This window comes from Perissodus microlepis, chromosome 14 (assembly GCF_051167445.1).
Source record: "Perissodus microlepis isolate ML-2025 ecotype Zambia chromosome 14, ASM5116744v1, whole genome shotgun sequence".
NCBI lineage: Eukaryota > Metazoa > Chordata > Actinopteri > Cichliformes > Cichlidae > Perissodus > Perissodus microlepis.
This window is the reverse complement of record NC_140474.1, coordinates 14,323,721-14,345,006: the sequence shown is the minus strand read 5'-3', so window position 1 is coordinate 14,345,006 and position 21,286 is coordinate 14,323,721. Positions and strand designations below refer to the sequence as shown.

Here is a 21,286-nt window from a genome sequence, read left to right as displayed (position 1 = left end):
CTGTATGTTGTTAATACAAACAATGGCAGTAAGAAGCATAGTTTTAAATCACTCTATATAGCATTATAATTGCTAATAGACCTTGGGATATGTTATCATGCTGGATATGTTAACATGACCTGACCCCCTACAAAGATTTATGGAAATTCAATCAAAACGTTTACAGACAAAATGACACACAGCCACGCACAAGAAAACCTTACTGGTCATCATAAGTAAACTTTATTAATTAATCCTTTCTTTAAAGACTAACCATAATTTAATATATTAAAATGTATTGATGTTTAATTGATGTATGTTTTCCCAATAAAATATTTAAAATATATTCTAACTCCAGTACAATGCCATTCAGAGTGCAGTAAACATTTTTAGTAAATGAGGTGGGGCTGCTGATGACCAAACCACACACACTCTAGCTCTGGATTGGATATACTGATAATGGGAGGGCCATATACTGACTTTAGATACGGTATATAACGTTGCCTAAAAACTTTTCCTGTTTTTGTGGGAATGTGTAACACTATGCATCTACTTACCTTTCTTCCTTTGCTTTATCGTGTTGGTATACTTACCTTAGCTTACACACAAACCTCTAATTTTACCTCTTCAGCCACATCTGCAGGAAAAGTGTGTATTCTTCAAAACAGCTTTGAGCCAGGCTTTATAGCTGAGGGTGACTACATTATTGCAGGAATCTTTCCCCTTCATTATAACCAAGAAATGCCAGACCTTAACTGTACCTACAAACCACCGCCAGTGAAGTGTAATGGGTGAGCATAGTACACTGTTTCTGTCTATCTATTATTTATTGAATAATGTGTCATTTTGTTGCACGGCCTGTGGACTGTATTATTATATGGAGTATTAATACATGCTATTTACTACAATTCAGTGTTAATGTTATCTAAAGTTTTAGACAATATGCCTAACTTGCTGTAAGAAAGAGAGAGTAAGAAAACAGGGGAAAAGTAATCTACTGTGCTAATGCACAAGACAGCTGTAAGTCAAATTACTACTAATTTTAAATCAGAACAACGCTCCCTGTTTTCAGTGTTTCTCCACTCTTGTTGTGTGTAATGTGTATTGTATTTTTCTGTCTTCTGAGCCACAGATTTGATCCCAGGGCTTTCCGCTGGGCTCAAACGATGAGGCTGGCAGTTGAGGAGGTAAACCAGAATCTGGAGCTTTTGCCCAATTACACCCTGGGGTACAAAATCTTTGATTCATGTGCATATCCACTGACTGGCCAGAGAGCTGCTATGGCTGTGCTAAACGGGATGAGTGAAGATGACTCTCCCATGTGTAGCGGTGCTTCTCCACTCCTTGCTGTAATTGGCGAATCTGGTTCTGCTCAGTCCATTGTGGTGTCAAGAATCCTCCAGCCATTCCGAATCCCAATGGTAATAATGCCTCTTTTAGTTCTAAATCCTCCAAACCTGCAAGTCATCATTATGATCTGTTATACTCTCCTTTTTTTTTGCTTTACACAGATCAGTTACTTTTCTTCGTGTGCATGTTTCACTGACAGAACAAAATACCCTACCTTTTTCAGGGTAATCCCTAATGATGATTATCAGGTAAGGGCCTGAAAACAAAACAAACAGAATGATTTGTCAGTGCTCTATCATTTAAAATATAGATGTTGAATCTTTATGTATTTTCAGTTGTTACCTTACTGAAATAACCACAATGTATAACCAATGTAGTGATTTACAAACCATGGCATTTTGTGGTGTGGTTTTGAAACTACACTGCACTGCAGGTAATCACTACACTGAATATTGAGTAAATAAGTAAGATTTAAAATATTCAGACTAAATACCAGTAATGTAATTAATTAATTTGGTCTTCCACTGATATACTACATCAGAGTCTAAATAGCATATTAAGACTTAATAAAATTATTAAAATATGTCAGTGAACTGAGTAAGCTGAATTTATTCTGTTGAACCCAGGTGAAAGCAATTGCTCAGCTAGTGGTACGCTTTAACTGGACTTGGGTGGGGGTGGTGCGAGGAGATCATGAATATGGCCGTTTTGCTGTGCAAGGCTTAATGAGAGAACTACAGGGTACCAGCGTGTGTGTGGCATACCAAGAAATGATTCCTCTGCTCTACAATCAACAGAGGGCACTGGAGATCATGCAGGTAGGTAGAGACCAGCCCTGATATGACTTTTATTAGAAAGCTGTTTTTCCTTTTTCACTTGAAAAGTTCTGAATTCCTAATGCTGAAAGAGGTTTGCAAATATAATGTAGTTTGATCATTTAAAGTAAAAAGAGAGTTTAAACTACTCAGTTTGATTCAAAATACCCGTATTGTAAAGGAAAAAATCAGTAGACAGAGCCAAGGTTCGGGCACTACACTAGTTACATTTTTGTATACTACTGATACATGAATGCTTCTACCAGCAGCACAACTTCATCAGGCACAAAATAAGATTTTTTTTCTGTCTTAAATTTAACTAAGGAAATATGCAAACATCACACTGGTGTGATATGTTTACATACTTGCGACAGCAAATTTTGCACTCTGCAAGAGAATTGCTTAAAAAAAGAATATGCCATGAGGCCAGCCATTAAAAAAATAGCCCTGTCTGTGATTTCCAGTTACCAAAACAACATTGACTTGTAGTATATCAGGAACAAAAATCCTTACAAAAGCTGCTTTTTAATCCCAAAATAGTGTTTTTAGACTGCCACAGGCCTTTAGTCAATCTAACCCCAAATGCCAACAGATGAGATTATTATAAAAATCTAAAATCATATCTATGTGTCTTTTCCTGTCGCCATGTTTTAAAATGATGTATTTTGCCTTCCCTGTTCCTTGCAAACTCCTTCCTTCTTCCTCATGCATTACCTTTATAAAAGGTAATGCGTAGCTCTTTGGCAAGAGTGGTGGTAGTATTTTCAGCTGAGGGGGAAATGACGCCTTTCTTGAGAGACTACATGAAGCAGAACATCACTGGAATCCAGTGGGTGGCTAGTGAGGCCTGGGTCACAGCATCTGTCTTTACAGGGAAAGAGTATTACCCCTATCTGGGAGGTACAGTCGGGTTTGGCATCAGAAAAGGTTATATCTCAAGACTCAGCAACTACTTGGAAACAGTAAACCCACAGAGGTATCCCAATAATATGCTGGTAAAGGAGCTGTGGGAGGCTCTGTATGGCTGTAGTCCTTCACTGTCTTCTGCCTCCCAGTTGCCACCTTGCTCAGGGCAAGAGTCACCACTGAAGCAGCATTCAGCCTACTTGAATACATCAAGCCCTAGAGTGGCCTATAATGTATATAAGGCTGTATATGCAATTGCTCATTCCCTGCACAACCTTCTCATGTGTCAACCAGGCAGTGGGCCTTTTAAGAACCAGTCATGTGCACAAAGTGACAATGTACTGCCTTGGCAGGTATAGTCCAGAATACTTACCATTAGTTAATACCACTTAAAGTCTTGTCTGCTGTATGTCTGTTTAAGTGTTTCATGTTATGTAATGGTTTCTCAAGCTCCAGTACTACCTGCAGGAAGTGAAATTTATAATTGCTGGGGAAGAGGTAAACTTTGACTTGATGGGTGACTCTATACCCTATTATGATATTATCAACTGGCAGCGAGGCACAAGCGGGAACATTGAATTTGTCAACGTGGGGCTGTTTGATGGAACCAAACCTGCTGGAGAGGAGCTGGTGATCCAGGAGGACATGATAATGTGGGCAGGGGATCAGAGTGAGGCAAGCTGCTCACACTGTGTTTTTACCTTCAGATGTCAACTGTTGAAGTTCTGTAGGTTAAGATGGAGGTAAGTCAGGTGTGCAGGACAGTTTGGATCTGATGTCCATCCCTTTGCATACATGGATAGTAAACAGTCAGTATTCAAAACGAGACATAAGGCTAAGGTAAGTTTGATACTCAATCCTCTCTGTAATCCTTACGGCACAACTCATCAAAGGCATTTGTAATTCTACATTCAAATTCCATCATAACTGTTTTAAAGCAGCTAAGTTAAATACCTTGAAGCCACAATAACTTTTTTCAGTTTTGATGATAGATGCATAAATATTACAGGGAATAAATTTGTAGGTAGTAACTCCTTTCTCTGTGGGCAAATGACAGCAAGGCCTTTTCAATTTTTTTTTCTGGTTACATTGACTAAATGAATAAAGGGGAAAAAAGTATGGTTCTATTATTTAATAAGTGAGGAAGGAGAAAATATTGAGCATAGTTTTCCAGGGGTTAAACTGACACAAATTTTATCCTACATTATAAAATCCAGGCATTTATTTACACTGACTTTAAACAGAAGAATTTGAGGAATACATATTTTGATTCTTATTTGATTAAGCAATTAGCCTTTATTTAATTGTTTGTATGATCATTGGCCCAAGCAAATAATTCAGTAACTAACTATTATATTCGTAGGACATTCTTTCACTCATCAGAGTTGGGATTCATATGCTTTCTACCTTGCCAGGTGCCAGTGTCTGTATGCAGTGCCAGCTGTCTTCCAGGGTCCCGGAAGGCTGTCCGTCGTGGGGAGCCTGTCTGCTGCTTTGACTGTGTACCATGTGACAATGGCAAGATTAGCAATCAGACAAGTGAGTTTAAATCTAAGTATTACAAGTCGCAGCATTTTAAATGTAATGTTCTGATACAATTAGGCAATATTTAAATGAACTCTTGCTTTTTGACTCTCTGTCTTTCAGATGCAATAGAATGCACATTTTGTCCTGAGGACTTCTGGTCAAACAAAGACAGAACAGCCTGTATCTCCAAAAAAGTGGAGTTTTTGGCCTATGATTCCTTGGGTATAGCCCTGACAGTCACTTCTGTGGTGGGGGCTTGTCTCACTATAGTTGTTTTAGCAGTGTTCCTTTACCACAGAAACACTGCCATTGTCCGTATCAATAACTCAGAACTTAGTTTCTTTATCTTATTTGCTTTAACACTGTGTTTCCTTTGTTCTCTGGTTTTCATTGGAGAGCCAACATTTTGGTCCTGCATGCTGCGTCACACTGTCTTTAGCATTACATTTTCACTTTGCATCTCCTGCATCCTGGGAAAGACACTGGTGGTGCTGGCTGCTTTCACTGCCACCCGTCCTGGGGAAAACATCATGAAGTGGTTGGGACCCAAGCAGCAGAGGGCCATTATTTTCAGCTGCACTCTGGTTCAAGTAGTTATTTGTGGGGCTTGGCTAATTGATGCACACCCTTATCCTTCACGAAATACTAAATACGAAAGCTCAAAGATCATATTGGAGTGTAGCGTAGGATCAAGCCTTGCATTCTGGTGTGTTTTAGGATATATTGGTCTCCAGGCCTGTCTCTGCTTTGTACTGGCATTTCTGGCACGCAAGTTGCCAGGCAACTTCAATGAGGCCAAGTTTATCACTTTTAGCATGCTGATCTTCTGTGCTGTGTGGCTGGCATTTATTCCTGCTTATATCAGCTCCCCTGGAAATTATGCAGATGCAGTTGAATCCTTTGCCATTTTGGCCTCCAGCTTTGGCTTGCTATTCTGTCTGTTTGCTCCAAAGTGTTACATAATTTTATTAAAGCCAGAAAAAAATACAAAACAGCACCTAATGGGAAAAGAAAAGAAGTAATCAGTTAACCATTTTAAAGTTGTTTGATTTGAAATTTCTACTCACTGTTTAATATTATTTCTTGACCAATTCTAATATACAAATCTATTTCCCAAAAAGTCGTGATCAGGCTGGAGAAGAAAGTGGTACTGAAAAAAGGAGGAGGAACATTTTGCAACTAGTTAGGTTAACTGGCAGCAGGTTAGTAACCTGATTAGTTATAAAAAGAACATCTTAGAGAGACAGAGTTTCTCAGAACTATAGATGATCAGGGGTATGGCAAACTGCCAAATTCTGCATCTACATTGTTGAACAATTTAAGAATAATATTCCTCAACATTAAGTTTTGTGGAATTTGAATATGTCACCCATAATATATGGTAAATGTATGCAATATAATCAAATGTTTTCTCAGAGAACACAGTTTCCCATATCATCTACAAATGTGAGTTAAAGCTCTATCTTGCAAGAAGAAACTATATGTTAGCATGATTCAAAAAGGCCACTCTCTCCTGTGGGCCAAAGACAAGTTAAAATCCCAGCAACTGGTCTCCTCAGTTCCCAGATCTTTACACATTGCTGTTGGAAGAAGAGGGGATGCTACACAGTGGTAAACATGGGCCTGTCCCAACTTATTTGGGATGGGTTGCTTCCATCAAAAATTAGTTGATATATTTTTTTCAATAGTGCATTTTCTCAATTTAAAAATTTGTTATGTTTTTCTGTGTTATACTGGGAATAAAACAGAGATTGGCAAATTATTGCATTTTGTTTATTTACAATTTACACAAGATCCCAACTTTTTCTGGATTTGGTTTGGATTATTAGATTAGATTATTAGAACAGGGAATATAGCGTAGTAGACTGTAGAAGAAAACAAATATGTATATATATATATACATATTTTTTTAAAAAAAAAGAAAAGAAAATGTTATATTAGCGTTAAAGAAATTTGATAATATGTTGGGGGGAGACAACATTGTCTGTGGGAGGACTTGTAAAAGTAGAGTGTCTCTTCATTGCCCACCTGGCTGTGTCTTCAGAGTTCCTGCCCTGGTCTGTGTGATTCTGGTTCCCCAAACCTGCTGAACATCTTCTACACCAGTGATTCCAAAGTGTTCTTGGTCTTCTGATCAGGCCACTTAATGAAAAAGACGACAGATTCGAAAACTTAATGGTTTTCTTTCTTGGTACTGGCTCTCTCTGCCCCCTTTGTAGCACCCCATCACAACCCAGTAAAGCAGGGGTAGCTCCAATCTGGCCACACAAATAGCTATGGAAAACTGTTATTTAATACATTTTACAACATGTCACGCTGATAAAGACCTCACCCATTCATGCTAGAGTAATAAAGTAATAGATGAATAATTAGATGACTGAAAAGAACGATTTTTTTTCACTTTGTACAATATATGTGTACAAAGTAAAATAAATAATAAAAATAGTACATTTTCTATGAATTAACAAAAACATTCTACTTCATAATTACAGGGCAGTCTGGGGAATACACTACCAGAATTGTCTGTCAGTTTTTACATTTATTTCTTACAGTTTAAGCAAAAAGATTTGTGCTGACAGGTTTCTTTCATTTACTACAACATTGTTAATTTATTATATAGAATAACTGAGACCTGCTGTTGAACGTAATCCTCTTTTTGTTATAATGTGATATCTCATTAAATGTGTAGGTACCTGGCCAATGTTCCCTCTAAGCTGCGCGCATGCACAGTTGCGCACTGCTGGCATGGTCTCTGCGCACAGAAAATCTGCATTGCGCACAGAAAAAAATCTAACCTGAATTGAAATTAAAATTAAAACTTCAATAATTCTGTTGCAGTGTTAGTCAGTATGTGACTGGCTGCTCCCGTATGGGATTAGCACGATGCCACCTTATCCCATAGTCCAGCCAATAATGCGATTCACATTCGTATATACGCAGCTAATCAATGTCGTTGACAGTCTATGACAGCGTCCTTATGTGCCGACACCAGTGTTTTAGCTAGCAAAGCGGCGTGGCTAATGTGGAGTGAAGCCACGTTAATGACAACGTGTACAACCATTGGAGATGTGAGCAGGACAGACGGAACAATTGACGGAAAAAGTGTGGACTTTATAACAGTTTTTAAATTGTGTTGATAGGCCACGTAAAACCAGAGTTATGTTAACAAAAATATATGCAATGTTTGGTTTTCTTCCTGAATATTATCATTGTTTATATTTACTGTGGGAAGAAACGGTAAAACCGGCGTTTTATAAGGAAAACGTTCGAAAGCACTCTCTGCCTGTGAGCAAAGACAAAACCAAAAAACCCCACCCTTTCCTATTGGTGAAAAAATGTACCATGTCGACCAATCAAAAAATGATATGGCAACATGGCATTTAGTTGTTTAGGAAGGGGGGAAGTTTTAGGAGTGAAGGGGGTGCTTTGAGATGTGAGAGATTTGCGACGTTTAGCGCAAATCTTATGTACTTAGTGTGTTGTCTTCTGTAGTTAGTGTGTAGTGTAGTCAATAGTTTTGTTGTGTGTGTCAGAACAATGAGGCGACTGCTGAATGTTACAGGTTTTACAGGAGTGATACATCTCCTGTGATGTTCTCCTTTATCTTATAGTGGAAAGAAATTATTTTTTGGAGTGGCATAAATAATTTGTGTGGCATCAAATTTCATGCAGAGCACCTGATTGTTTTGTAAATAGTTTTAAAGGTTTGTTTAAAACAATGCCTTGGCTGCATTTTTTGGTAAACAGCTGCAAAAAACTTTGTTGTTTGCATAACTCAACACTGGACATTATATACTGTATTTTGCAGACAGAGAGTTACAGGACTCTCTCCCAGACCACAGACTTATACTCATAATACAAGTCACAGCTTTATAAAAAAGAAAGAAAAAAAGAAAGTAAGTTGTGTGTATAAATTGGAGTTCAAGTTATTTTTTACTTCCAATAGTGTTGACATACTACACAGGTCATGAACAGGATTTTTTTTTTAAATTTTCATTGTAAGTGGGCTAAAGCAGTTAATTAAAAGTAGACTAACATAAATGTAAATGCTTGTGATGCCTCAAAGGCATTTATGCCATTTATCTTTGATGTTTGCTTTAAAACAATTCATTTGTATGTATTTAAGTTAAAAAGAACAGTAAAAAGAGTTAAAAATGTTAAGAAGATTTAATTTTGAAGGTGAACTTGCTAATAACCTCACTTACATACACGTAAGTGTATATATTTCATGATGAAGGTGTTAAAAAAGCATAAATAGAGGTATTTGTTAAAAACTATATTTTATTTGTCGTTCATGAGGGTTGATATGTACATGTTAAAAAAGGCATTCATTTTGATGATCATTACTGTTGCTCAAGCTAACACAAAGATGTAAAGTCATATTTTGAGTTATTTCGTGATACAATATTTATGTAAACATCATTTTTTTCTATTCTGTATTTCTTTTCAACCACAGTTTTCATCGCTTGTCAAATGAAGATTCTGAGTAAAAAGTCAACTCTACTCGGACTCGTGTATTCATTGACAGAGGTTTAGCTTGGTGTTTAATCAGAGTTGCTACACTCTGCAACAGAACACTACAATGCTGTAATTTGATTATTTTAATAAACCATGTGACTTGGATGGATTCGATGCTGGCGTGACCACAGTACACACGTCTGCTGTCGCTCACAGTGGTCCAAGGGACCGCTCAGGGAGTTTGTGTGTTCGCTCAGACACATGAAAAATTAGAGGGAACATTGTAACTGGCCCACTTATTGTATGTAGGCCAGTATGTTATTGTATATATTCATATATATTAATATGCTATCCTTCCAAGTCTGAAGACTATGGGACAAAGAAATAAACATGCTCATATGTGTAGGCTAACTATAGTTAGTATCAGCCAGTATCAGTATCAAATATTTTTGTGATGGTAAACTGTGCTTTTTATTGGAGAAGTTATTGGCCTTTATAAACTGTGGTGCAGTTTCAAATGGCAACTAATTGTAATTTATTCAGTAGCTGGTCAGTAGCTTACAATACAAGAAGTAAGTTGGGTAATTAAAATATTTTTAAAGATGCACTGTGTAACAACCCTTATTGTGTTATAGCACTACTAGGGGGGAGGTTGTCCTACTATGGTAGTATTTGGGGGGAGTCTCCTAGGGGGTTTCCAAATTCATAGGCTGCATCCTCCTGAGGCCGCATTTGTAAGACAATTACGTCAACGGCAATGTGACGAAGGCTGTCCAAATTCACAGACTCTTCCAAATGCAGCCGACAAATGCGTCCTCATTTTCCCCAGATTTGAAGGATGGGTCAGGTGTACCCTTCGTGGCCCACCATATCCCAGAAGTCATAGCGCAACCCAGCCAATTCCAGTTTCCAACAATGACAGCAGCTACTTAGTTTTAATATTACTCATATTACTCTTTCTGGATCACAAAATAAACTTTTAAGATATTTTCAGGCGAGAATGTAATTGTGTAAACTTCAAATATCAAGACATCACATATTTGCAAAAGTGCTCCGACGTTTTCAGAGACATCTGTTACCCACCAGCCTGATAGCTAACTGGAAAGTTGAGGCTCACTAGAGCCGGTGAGAACACTGGACTCCCGGCACATTGTTTTCAGACCCCATGTGGTCTTTCGCCAGTCAGGTTAAACATGATATATAAGTCACTTAGAATAAACGTCAAACAGAAAACTTATTAAACAGTAGTGTGAGATGATCGAGAATTTACGCCACTGTCCTGTTATATTTTAGATAGCAAGGAGCAGACGGCTGAGTTTATTAAACTCCAACGAGACAGCTGGTGACGCAAATTTGAAGGCTAGACCGTCCAATTCCTCAGCCACTCACTTCCGGCCTACCTGGCCCTCGGAGGACCCGGCCCGCGTAGACCGCGAAGGCAGAGTCCTCAGGAGTATGCAGCCTATGAATTTGGACACGGCTCTAGTTTGTGTGTGAGTATAGTGGCAGCTGTTACATGTTGCTCGCGTGGCTGTCCAGAGAGAGACCTCATCAAGGTAATGGACTGGCGCTGGTGACTACCGATCCCCGCACATCTATGTATGGACAGAGTAGAGCCGTGGAGACCTGGCTTGTATGGTTTTATGTTGCTAAAAAGGAATAAAGGTCTGTTGTTCGATTTAACTGACTGGCTTCGAGTTATCCGGCTAACCTCCACACCACATGCCCGCTGGACCTGCTAGGCGCTCCTTTGTTGCCAGACTGCCGTTACAACTGTTAAGTGATGTACTAATCCACCTGTGCGTGAGAAAACATAAGCTTAAAAAACAAAACAACAAAACAAAGATCTCTTATTTAGTATTTTGTTTTATTCTCTTTTAACTGAGATGACATAACATGTTTACTCTGAAAAACATATGTTATATAGATGTTCATCTACAACATTTTCTGGTCACGCCTTTTTTAATATTTCTCTCAGGGTGCAGTAAAATGATATAGCATTTGGGCACAAAAATACAGAGTAACAACCCATAACTAGATGCTAATATAGCAAATATTTCCACTGCCACAGAAAAGTTTCCAGGAGAACTGACATAAGCTGGGATGAAAGAAATCCACACAGCCCAGAAAATCAGCATGCTGAAGGTGATGAACTTTGCTTCATTGAACCTGTCTGGTAGTTTGCGTCCAAGGAATGCCAGGAGAAGACAGACAAAGGCCAGTAGGCCAATGTAGCCAAGGAGCAGGTAAAACCCTGGAGGCCATGGCTCTTTACACTCCACAACAATCTAAAGATGTCCAGAAATGTGTTAGTATGGATTTTGAGAGATGGTAGATTTTATGTGATTATACTTATTTTATGATAATGTTCAACAATTTTTAATATTAGTACAGAGAGATGATTTGTGTTATATTTTAACAACTGATTACTCACTTACTACATTGAACTATGTTCTAATCCTGAAGTCCTGAACTATAAGGATTAGAACATTTAAGACTATGGTTATGGCTGATGGTGCTTGGTGCTTTACTCACTTTTCCAGTTGAAGCTTGGTAGTTTGGATTTCTGAATGGAAAGGGAGGTGCGCCCAAGACCCAACCAGTACAGAGGCAGATCTGGGGGGAAGGATTGGATGATAGAAGAATACAAGAAGTGCCAAACATGTGCAATATTCAAAAACCATTACATTTAGACAGTTTCATATCCTTCCAACCTGAGGAGCTGTAGTGCACAAGATCAGAATCCTCTGCTGAGATGTTCCAAACAGCATCCGACCCCTGGAACCTGGTATGTTCGTCCGGAAAGCCAGGAGGACCACAATAGTCTTAACAAGGAGGCAGGACAAACACAGGACAAAGCTGATCCCAAATGCTGCCTGGCGGAGCCTACATGTCCACCAAGACGGCTGACCAATGAACACCAGAGAACACAGGAAACAGAGCTTGAGTGACAGGAGAAGCAAGAAACTTATTTCTGAATTGTTGGCCTTGACGATGGGTGTAAAGCGGAAACTGTGAAACACAATGGTGATGATGGTGGTCAGTATGAAACCCAGCAAGGTAATTGCTACCAGGATGATTCCCATCGTGTCACTGAAAGACAGGAATTCTTCTACTCCTGCAACACATTTCACTTTTTCTTTGTCTGACCAGAAGTATTCTGGACATTTGATACATTCAGTGGAACCTTTGAATACACAGAGCACAGAAATATGCATGTAAAAAGTCAGAAACTATTCATTACATATCTGTCATTTTAAATAACTTTAATACCATTTTGAAAAAAACAAAAAACATATATGGGCTACCGGTCTGGTTGCTGATCTCTCCATCTGCACAGGGCAAACAATCAAAGCAGCATTTGGGCTCTCCTTGGCGTGTGGCCTGCCTGCTGCCAGGGGGACATGGAGCACTACACTGAGATACAGGAACCTGAACAAGGAACAGGAAAAAGATATAACAATGTGAATCAATAGATTGTTTTAGAGAATTTGACACAGTTTATCAAATAATTTTCAACAGCTTAAAAATGTTTAGTTTTAAGTGGCATAAGGAGTTTGGGGTAACAATGACCTACCCGTGACTGTCCTTTTGTCCATACAGTCATGTCCTTCACTATGTGCAGTTGCTGTCTTTGAGGAGCTGAACCATCATAGCTTCCAACTTTGATAAATCTGGCATAAAAAAAATCCCAATAAATTATTTAAAATTGCAATCAGGCCAAATAATAGCAATAGAGTAAAATGAATATAAATAAAGCTTCTTGTTTATGAATACTCACACTTCAATTGCATCATTAAGTATTATGTTTTACCTAATTTTATCTGTGCTGTCCTTCTGCCAATTAATGATATCATAGAGAGGGACTGGCTCCCCATTGGAGTCAAAATATACATTTTCATGAAACTGGTTGGTAAAATTCACAATTTTCAGATGTTGAAGAAACTGCATGAAATAGAATAAAAAAAAAAAAATCAACACTGACAAACAAAACAGATGATTTCAAAAGAACGTTCACAAACCTTGTGTAACATATTTTGTCATAATTTCAATTACCTGGCCATTTGAAAATGAGCTGTGCTTCTCACATAATCCCCTGCTAGGTCCCACAGAATCACAGTTCAAAAAAGTGTGCAGAGCATGGGCAATAGCATATACAGCTTTATACACATTATAGGATATTCTGACCTTAGTTACATCACTATAACTGCTGTAAACATATCTGAGATCCTCTAAACCTGTGCATAAAGGCTTTTCAACCACACCTGCATAATCTATATAATCCGGCACATTAAATACATATTTTTGTCCCACAGTAAGTCCGGCCATGTAACCTGAACTATTTTGAGGGCCTATTTGATAAGTATTTGGATCTTTAAAGTTATCCTGAGTATCCTGTTCATATTTGTTGGTTCTGTCTCTTTGAAACTCCAGCTTACAACCAAACTGCTCTTCCCAGAACATATTGACAAATTCCATTCCTGGTTTGGGAGAAGGTCGGACATTTAAAAGAAACTCTTTCAAGCCAGGGATGCTGACTCCAGGGAAGGAGAAGCCCAGTGTTCCCTCCAGAAGAGAGTGGAAATTTGGTGAAGCCAGTCGGCTAGCAGTCACCCAGGCTTCACTGGCTATCCACTGTATCCCTGTTACATTTCTCCTGGCAAGCTGTAGAGGCACAAACAAAGGAAAAACAAACAAACAAAAAATATTTTATGATCAGTTTCATTTGATTTTCGTATTTTATTATGGAAGTACTGCAAAATATCTCATGCTATATGCCTAATCACACACTGGCAGACTTAACAGCTGAGATACTTACTTCTGAGAACAAATCTAGCAGCTGTCCTTCTGTGGCAAAGACCACCACAACCCGAGCAGTTGAACTCTGTAATTTTTCTGCTATTTTTTGTATCTCAGCCACTGTGGATGATTTTGAGATAGTGAGATGAAATTCTACACACCCACCTTGTTGTCCAAATAGATCAGAGAATTCTTGGATCCCATAAAGACTATAGTCATCCTGAAATATATATACATAAATGACTTTAAGATAATGTTGTTATTTAAATCTAACTAATTTTATATTTCCAAAAAGTCTTTATCTCACCGTGGTCCCTATTGTGCCCACCCAGAACCAACCAAAGAAAGTGACAAGCTGTACAAGGCCTCTAACTTGAAAGAGATCACTTGGCACAGTTCTCAAGAATGATGGGTACAATTGCTTATCAGTAAGACAGGTACAAGTGGCAAAATAACTCACCTATAGAGAGACGGGTTATTTTATAAAACTGACTTAAAACAAACTCTAACCATAAAACATTATTAAATGTGATTAAGCAATTTATTACCAGTGGTATGTTGAAAGGGCCAAGTGTGTGAGCTACAGCTCTTGTAGGGGAAGAGGATGCAAGACCAATCACAGCAGGCACCGGAGAATAATACAGACATGTGGAAGACTCTCTTGTCTTTATTTCTTCTGTTGTGTTTTCCTTTATATATTTTTCTGTATTTTTAAGGCTGTTATGCATTATGGTGTTAACTTTAGTACCTCTATTTTTCATTTGTTTTGTTGTTACTCCTACAGTTGTTAATGTCTTCATTTCAGTACCTCTGTTTTCAGTTTCAAGTATTTCTTTAACCTGACTTTTCACTGCTTCAGAGTTGCTGACTAAGGAAAAAAGAACTTTCAGACTGGTGTGGACATGGTCACAACTGTCCATAATCCGGTAGCCTAGTTTAACACCTGGTAATAGACTTGAATTACGGTTAATTTCCTCCACTGCAAACACCATGGTCATCATCCAGCGAAAGGCTCTGAGGTCAAAGCTGTCGAGAAATAAGGTGAGTATTCTTTAGCGATAAAACAATCACATTAACACAAACACCCAATGTAAATCATCTCTCTGCACCATAGACAGTGAAACAAAAGGGACACTATTATTTTTGATACTGAGATTTCAGTATTTTAGGGAAGAAAAACAAAAATGAAGACTCAAAAGATATAAACAGTACACTTATACTCACCCGCTGCAAGATGTAGTTTCTGGTTTAGTTTTGTAGCTATACTGTGGATCACTGGCAACATAATGCAGAGGGAAAAACCCTCCAATCACAACATCGGCATCCAAGTGCAAGGCTAAAAGCTCACTTCTTTCCAGTTTTACACATTTAGGTAAACTAGAATCACTTCTCACATCCCCTATCTTTAAACCAGGTTCTGTCTCACTTACAACATCCTCTTTTCTCAGAACATGTCCTTCCACCCTTTGGAGCTGTCTTTCAGCTACAGAAGCATCAAAGAACATAATACAAGCAAGTTTAAAGACACAAAAAAGCAGCCAAAGATAATTACAAACGGTTGAATTCATAATGCATAATCCACTGTAGCCCTATAAAAATTGTGCTGACAACATTGCATCTCCAACATAATCTCTAAGAGTCTAATGCAGTGCATTAAAAACTATGATGGTTATGTTATTGCACTTATTCATATGAGTCATCATGAGATCACCCAATCAGAGTGAAATGCAAAAGGAGAGTGAATATTATTGTTCAAAGTTATGAAATGTCTTAAACCATCTTAATAAGATTATAATAATAATGAAAAAGAAAGAAACTGACACATATTTCATTTAAAAAACACAACATAAGTAATGACAATGATTCTATTTGCCGCTGAGTTTGAATTGATTTTCTCAATATAATGTTTGTTTCAATAGCAAAGTTATGTGGAAATATCCATAGCCATGTTCCACAAATAGTGATGCTCATACCATATTTCTACCACGTAAATATTAATCTTTTCATTATATTATATTATATTATATTATATTATATTATATTATATTATATTATATTATATTATATTTGTCAGAAAACCCAAGTAAAGTAAATGGACTGGTTCTTATATATCTCTATTCCACTTTTCTAGTGCACTCAAAGCACTTTAAACAACAACTTCAAGAAACACAGTTTTTCTATGCCTAAGTATATCTAACATTCACATAACACATCAGAGAGCAATTTAGGGTTCAGTATCGAGCCCAAGAAGACTCTGGCTTACAGAGGCCAGGGATTAAACCCCCAACATACTGTTTTAGTAGATGACCTTCATGAGCTACAGCCACCCCAAAAAGTCACAGTTGGCAACAACTTGGGTCGTTATTGATACTTGTGGCACAGCTATGGGTGAGTGGGCCACACTAAAGCTGATATGATGAAGTTAGTCTAACACTGACTATATCAAATTTTCTTAGCTCAAATGTGGCCCAAATCTCACAGCACAGCTGCCATCTAACTATAAGATTATAAGTTTAGACAGCTCGACTCACTATCAGTGAAGGCCAAATGTGCCCCACGTTAACTGGCTGGCCAAAAACATCTATTGCAGTTTAGAGGTCTGTCAGGCAGATAGTATACTGCAAGTAAACAAAAGAAAATTTTGAAGATTTAGCACCAGTTAAGATGATTCCTCTGAAGATGGAAGAGTCTCAACCAGTAAGATGACAAACTGTATTAGGTTTGTGTCAAGTCTTGGTCACTGGTTTAAAGTCTTAATTGCACAGACCTTGCATGTGCCAAGGAAATGAAACAAAAACGCATACCTTGATTAAATGTATTCAACTATAAATTCAGAAAATATATACAAGATAAGAGCAGCAAAATGAAGAAAAATACATGAATAGAATAAGATAAAATAGAATAACATACTATACAAAACAGAATAAAATTCTATATAAAATAGAATAAAGTACTATGTTGCATCAGAAGAGATGCACTTAGTAATATTGCACATAAGGGCACATAAGTGAAAGCTACCATGGTGTATTGGATGTGTGTGTGTGTGTGTGTGTGTGTGTGTGTGTGTGTGTGTGTGTCTGTCTGAACATGTGTGGTCTTGTCACGAGTTGCTACAGCAGGTATCTCCACATGTTTGATTTGCTAGAGGTTTATGCTGGATACCCTTACTGATGCAAAGGGGATTCATGTCTCCTGCTTGAATTGACCCAACAACCTTTTTCTTTCTACACCCAGACTTAATAATAATAATGAGCATGCCAGATAAGCAATTATTTGCTTAATAGCAATTAATCAATTGCTAATTGGGCTACATTTCTGTATTATCAACCGACTTCCCAAATTAAATGATTTCCAAAATGATTTCATCAATGAATTTTCTCATCTGCTTTCAAGTGCTGTTGTTAAATTTGAAAAAAACAAACAAACAAAAAAAAAAACATTTTGGCAGGTGACTTTAATTTACATACTGATGAACCCAACTGTATTTTTAAATATTTTTTTTAACATTGCCAAACCAAAAAGCAAATATGGGCGTAAACTAAACTAAAACCTAAACTGGAAAAACTACACTATGATAACTGTGACAAAAAGGACATGAACATGATTCAAGACCAGAGCATGCGAGAAATGTGGAAAAAACATGAACATGTAACATGAGCATGACCTGAGCCGAATCATGAAGTACCTGAGCTTGACGTGACATGATGGAAGGAAAACATTGTACCCCTTGAATTAAAGATCCCACAAACATAAAAAGTCAGTGCAGTGAGAGTTTCTCCAGCTTCCCTGAAGCAGCAACTCTTTCCCAGCAATAAAAGCATTCACACGCATCACTAAACAGCCTCTGTGTGAGAAAATAAACAAAACAAACTTAAAATAAAATGAAAGAAATGCTTTCAAGCAACAGATGGTGGTTGGCAGTAGCAAGCAGCAAGCTAATTTAGCTTTTAGCCTGTCATGAGATTCCCAACTGTGTGTGTATTTCATGCCCCTGGAGGATGGACATAATAAATGTGTGCTTTCCACATTTCTGAATAGACTGTTTTATTATCCCTGCATCAACTAGAGCAACCTGCTGTTGTCTTTTCAGGGTAAACCTTGCAGGTTCAGGAGCAGCTCAACTGTTGCAAAAGGCTCAGGACAGTCACTGCTGTGTGCAGGAAATGTCAAGTGTCCTTTCCAGACACACTTCTGGTTCCTGGCCTTTTGCCAATAAAGAAGAGGAGGAGGACAAACTTAAGGCTTGGAGGTGCCCAAGCATCCCCCACCTCCTGACTATTCCTGAACCCAGGTTGGCCAGCCCCCTCATCTGTCAACTCAGCACAGGGCAGCAAAATTGTCAATAGGGGCGGTCCCAAAGGTGCTGTCCACCATGACCCATGGCTACCACCTATTGTTCTCACGCAGAACCCCTGTAACAACTACTCCCACCTTTACTCCACCCTAGCATGCTCAGATACTGCAGGAAGAACTCGCCAACTTCCCAGGCAAAAGTAACATAAAGGATGTGGAGGCCAGACATTTCCAGGCTTCCCGCTATTTTTTTTTTTTTATTTATTTATTTTTTTGGGTGGTGGATTTTGACCAATTCTGGACCTCAGGGACCTCAACAGTGATCTTTGGCCCTTGAAATGCAAGATATTGATGGTCCCTGAGGTCCAGAATGGGTCTCTCTTTCTAAGAGCATATTTTTCCTGTATTGGTTTTCCTTCACTGGCTCCCTGTTAAATCCAAACCCAAATTTAGAATCCTGCTGCTCACATATAAGATCTTGAATAATCAGGCCCATCTTATCTCAATGACCTTATACTACAGTATCACCCCATTAGAGCACTTCACTCTCAGACTGCAGGTTTACTTGTGGTTCCTAAAGTATTTAATAGCAAAATGGGAGGCAGAGGCTTCAGCTTTCAGGCCCCGCTTCTGTGGAACAAAGTTCCAGTTTGGATTCGGAAGACAGAAAGCCTCTCTACTTTTAACATTAGGCTTAAAATGTTCCTTTTTGATAAAGTATATAGTTAGAGTTGGATCCTCCCTTAGTTAAACTGCAATAGATGTAGGCTGCTGGGGGATTTCCATGATGCATTGAGTGTTTCTTCTTTAATCACCACTTACATTAACTATGTGTTTATAGCAAATAGTTAGATTATGTTGTACTGTGTTCCCATAGTGTATCTACTCTGCCCTAATCTCTACCTGTCTATTTATACCGTTCTGTTCTTTGTTGCATCTTCTTTCTTGCTGTGTGTCCTGTGTTCTCTGCACAGGACACAGACGCCTGTTTTAAAACAGTTTTAAAATCCTGTTATTAACATATAAAGGTCTACATGAAGAGGCCTCTGCTTCTATATCTGAGCTACTGAAACATTATCATTGCAGCTGACTTCTCAGATTGTCTTAGCAAGGTAAATGGTAATTGTCTCACTCTGTTACTTTAAAACCACATGCAGTCAACTTTTGAGGTTGTAGCACACAACCTCTCATACAGTCTTCATCACCCTGTTAGATTGGCTAAATCTGTGATTTGTTTTAATGGACTGCTAAAATTACATTTTTATAGGTTAGCTTTAACATAATCTTTTCCTCAATATTTTGTGCCTTAGTTTATATCTTTATTGCATATATGAAGTTGTATGTGTTGGAACATGTATACTTATCTTTAATATGTGGCTTTTATTCAAACTGTAAAGACCTATGTTACTCTGTTCTGAAAAGTGATATACAAATAAAGTTATTATTTATGTAGAGTGTTTAATAAATTTTTTGGACCACCACCTAATGTAAGTTTTTGCCACAGCTGTCCTGAATTAACAGGACGGTTTCCTGTGCAACCTATTAATTAAAATTGTTATCCATGAATCCGTTTCAAATTTACTGTTTGTCAAAAAAGCAGACGCAACAGTAAAGCACACAGTTATTTTTTATTATTATTAAGATGCCAAATTATAGTTAATTACTTGCATTCCTGAGCAAAAGGTTGAAGGTTGTGATAGATTGATTTCTGACTTCTCAGAGAAGTCTAATGTGCTGTCCCAAATTTGGATGTAGAAATGTAGTTAAGTTTGTTATTTGCCTAATAAACAACAATATCATTTTTAGTTTTAAAAAGGTTTTTGACAGATTTCTACAGATTGTATAATTGTGTAATATTTTTAACCCTTTAAGACCTACCATAGAACCGAGTCCGCCAGAGCTTATATTATATTTTTAGATGCCGTGGAGCCATTTTTGGGAGCATTTCAAGTTGCTATACATCAATACAACCATTATAGCCCAAATTTTAATAATATGTATGCATTAAGTGCATAGTAATTACATAAATTGCAAAAAAGTGCAATAAACTACAAAAAAATTGAAAATCGTTTTTGTTTTTTAAACATATATTTCTAGTTAGAGAAATTTAAGAGGCTTATCCCTCAAAACTGTAAATACAAAAAAGTTGCACAAAATAGTTTCCCACCACAGGAAATTTATTTTAAGTGTCTTCATAGTTTTATTTTTGAAATACACCAATTTTTATATATTGCAGGAAAAACGAAAATAAATATTATAGTACAAATTTGCAAAAAAGCAGCATATGCATCAAAATAAACTATTTCCAGCAGTGCAATATGAATCCTAAGCATCCCAGAAACGACACAGAAAGTCATAAAGTCAAAGATAACTTTTATAAACACCAGTATAGGCTCATGAGGCCCTGATGGTATAAAACTACATTTCCGCGAAAATGACGTCACTTCCGGTTTCGGGCAGGTTATGACGGACATGTGAAAGTTCGCGCTGACGTCTATTCCAACCTAGGAAGTGTTATTAACAGCTGATCGGATCGGCAAAGCGTGTCTCTGGAATATTATGTTTTTGTTGCTGCAAGCGCTTTTTATGCAGTTTTTGCAAAGCTATATGTGGAAGGAAACTGTGACCTAGGACAAGCTGATGGCATAAGATGTAAGTACAACTCCTCCGGTTTCATATGCAAAAAAAATTATTGCGCTAGCTTACGTGGTTGCAGAGCTACCGGGATTTAAAAATAGTTACCCAAAACAGAGCGTGCCCGCTCCGACCGGTTTTAAAGGGTTAAGCACTGTATGTATGTATGTATTGATTAATTAATTGGCTCCACAGTGTTACATATTCAATTCAATTTAGTTAAGTTCAGTTTTCACAGTGGGTAAAGGTAAAGATCTGACAATGCATTTGCCTAACAAGGAGAAGGTTCTAGACTGGCAGTAGACACAGCAGGAGGGTTGTGTTAGGAACGTGTAAACAAGTCCTGAATCAAATATGTGGCTCCATCCACTGTTGCAACCCAAGGGACCTGAAAGAATCTTTCTTTCTTTCTTTCTTTCTTTCTTTCTTTCTTTCCAGAGGGAGCAAAGCTTCCATACATGGCTGATGAGAGTACGGCTGTGGAACTTAAAACAAGACACCAGGCAAAGTTTCTCATGTGATAG

At 37.9% G+C, this 21,286-nt stretch overlaps 2 protein-coding genes across 2 annotated transcripts; one reads left to right on the top strand and one right to left on the bottom strand.

Annotated features, from left to right (window-relative positions):
* Positions 1-438: 438 nt before the first annotated feature.
* LOC146373624 (extracellular calcium-sensing receptor-like) lies at positions 439-5,599 on the top strand. Its single transcript, XM_084950117.1, has 10 exons — positions 439-469; positions 611-770; positions 1,112-1,400; positions 1,491-1,577; positions 1,956-2,147; positions 2,870-3,139; positions 3,200-3,403; positions 3,501-3,720; positions 4,473-4,589; positions 4,698-5,599. Exons 1-10 carry the CDS (start codon positions 439-441, stop codon positions 5,597-5,599), a joined length of 2,472 nt encoding a protein of 823 aa, XP_084806243.1.
* A 5,367-nt stretch (positions 5,600-10,966) lies between these two features.
* LOC146373623 (extracellular calcium-sensing receptor-like) lies at positions 10,967-14,836 on the bottom strand. The gene is made up of 13 exons (XM_084949750.1): positions 14,687-14,836; positions 14,384-14,524; positions 14,143-14,295; positions 13,855-14,055; positions 13,465-13,601; positions 13,350-13,374; positions 13,092-13,286; positions 12,850-12,980; positions 12,613-12,709; positions 12,344-12,467; positions 11,750-12,222; positions 11,571-11,651; positions 10,967-11,323 (listed from the first exon to the last, which is right to left on the bottom strand). The coding sequence occupies exons 1-13, from the start codon at positions 14,834-14,836 to the stop codon at positions 10,967-10,969; spliced, it is 2,265 nt and encodes a 754-aa protein (XP_084805876.1).
* Positions 14,837-21,286: the final 6,450 nt, after the last annotated feature.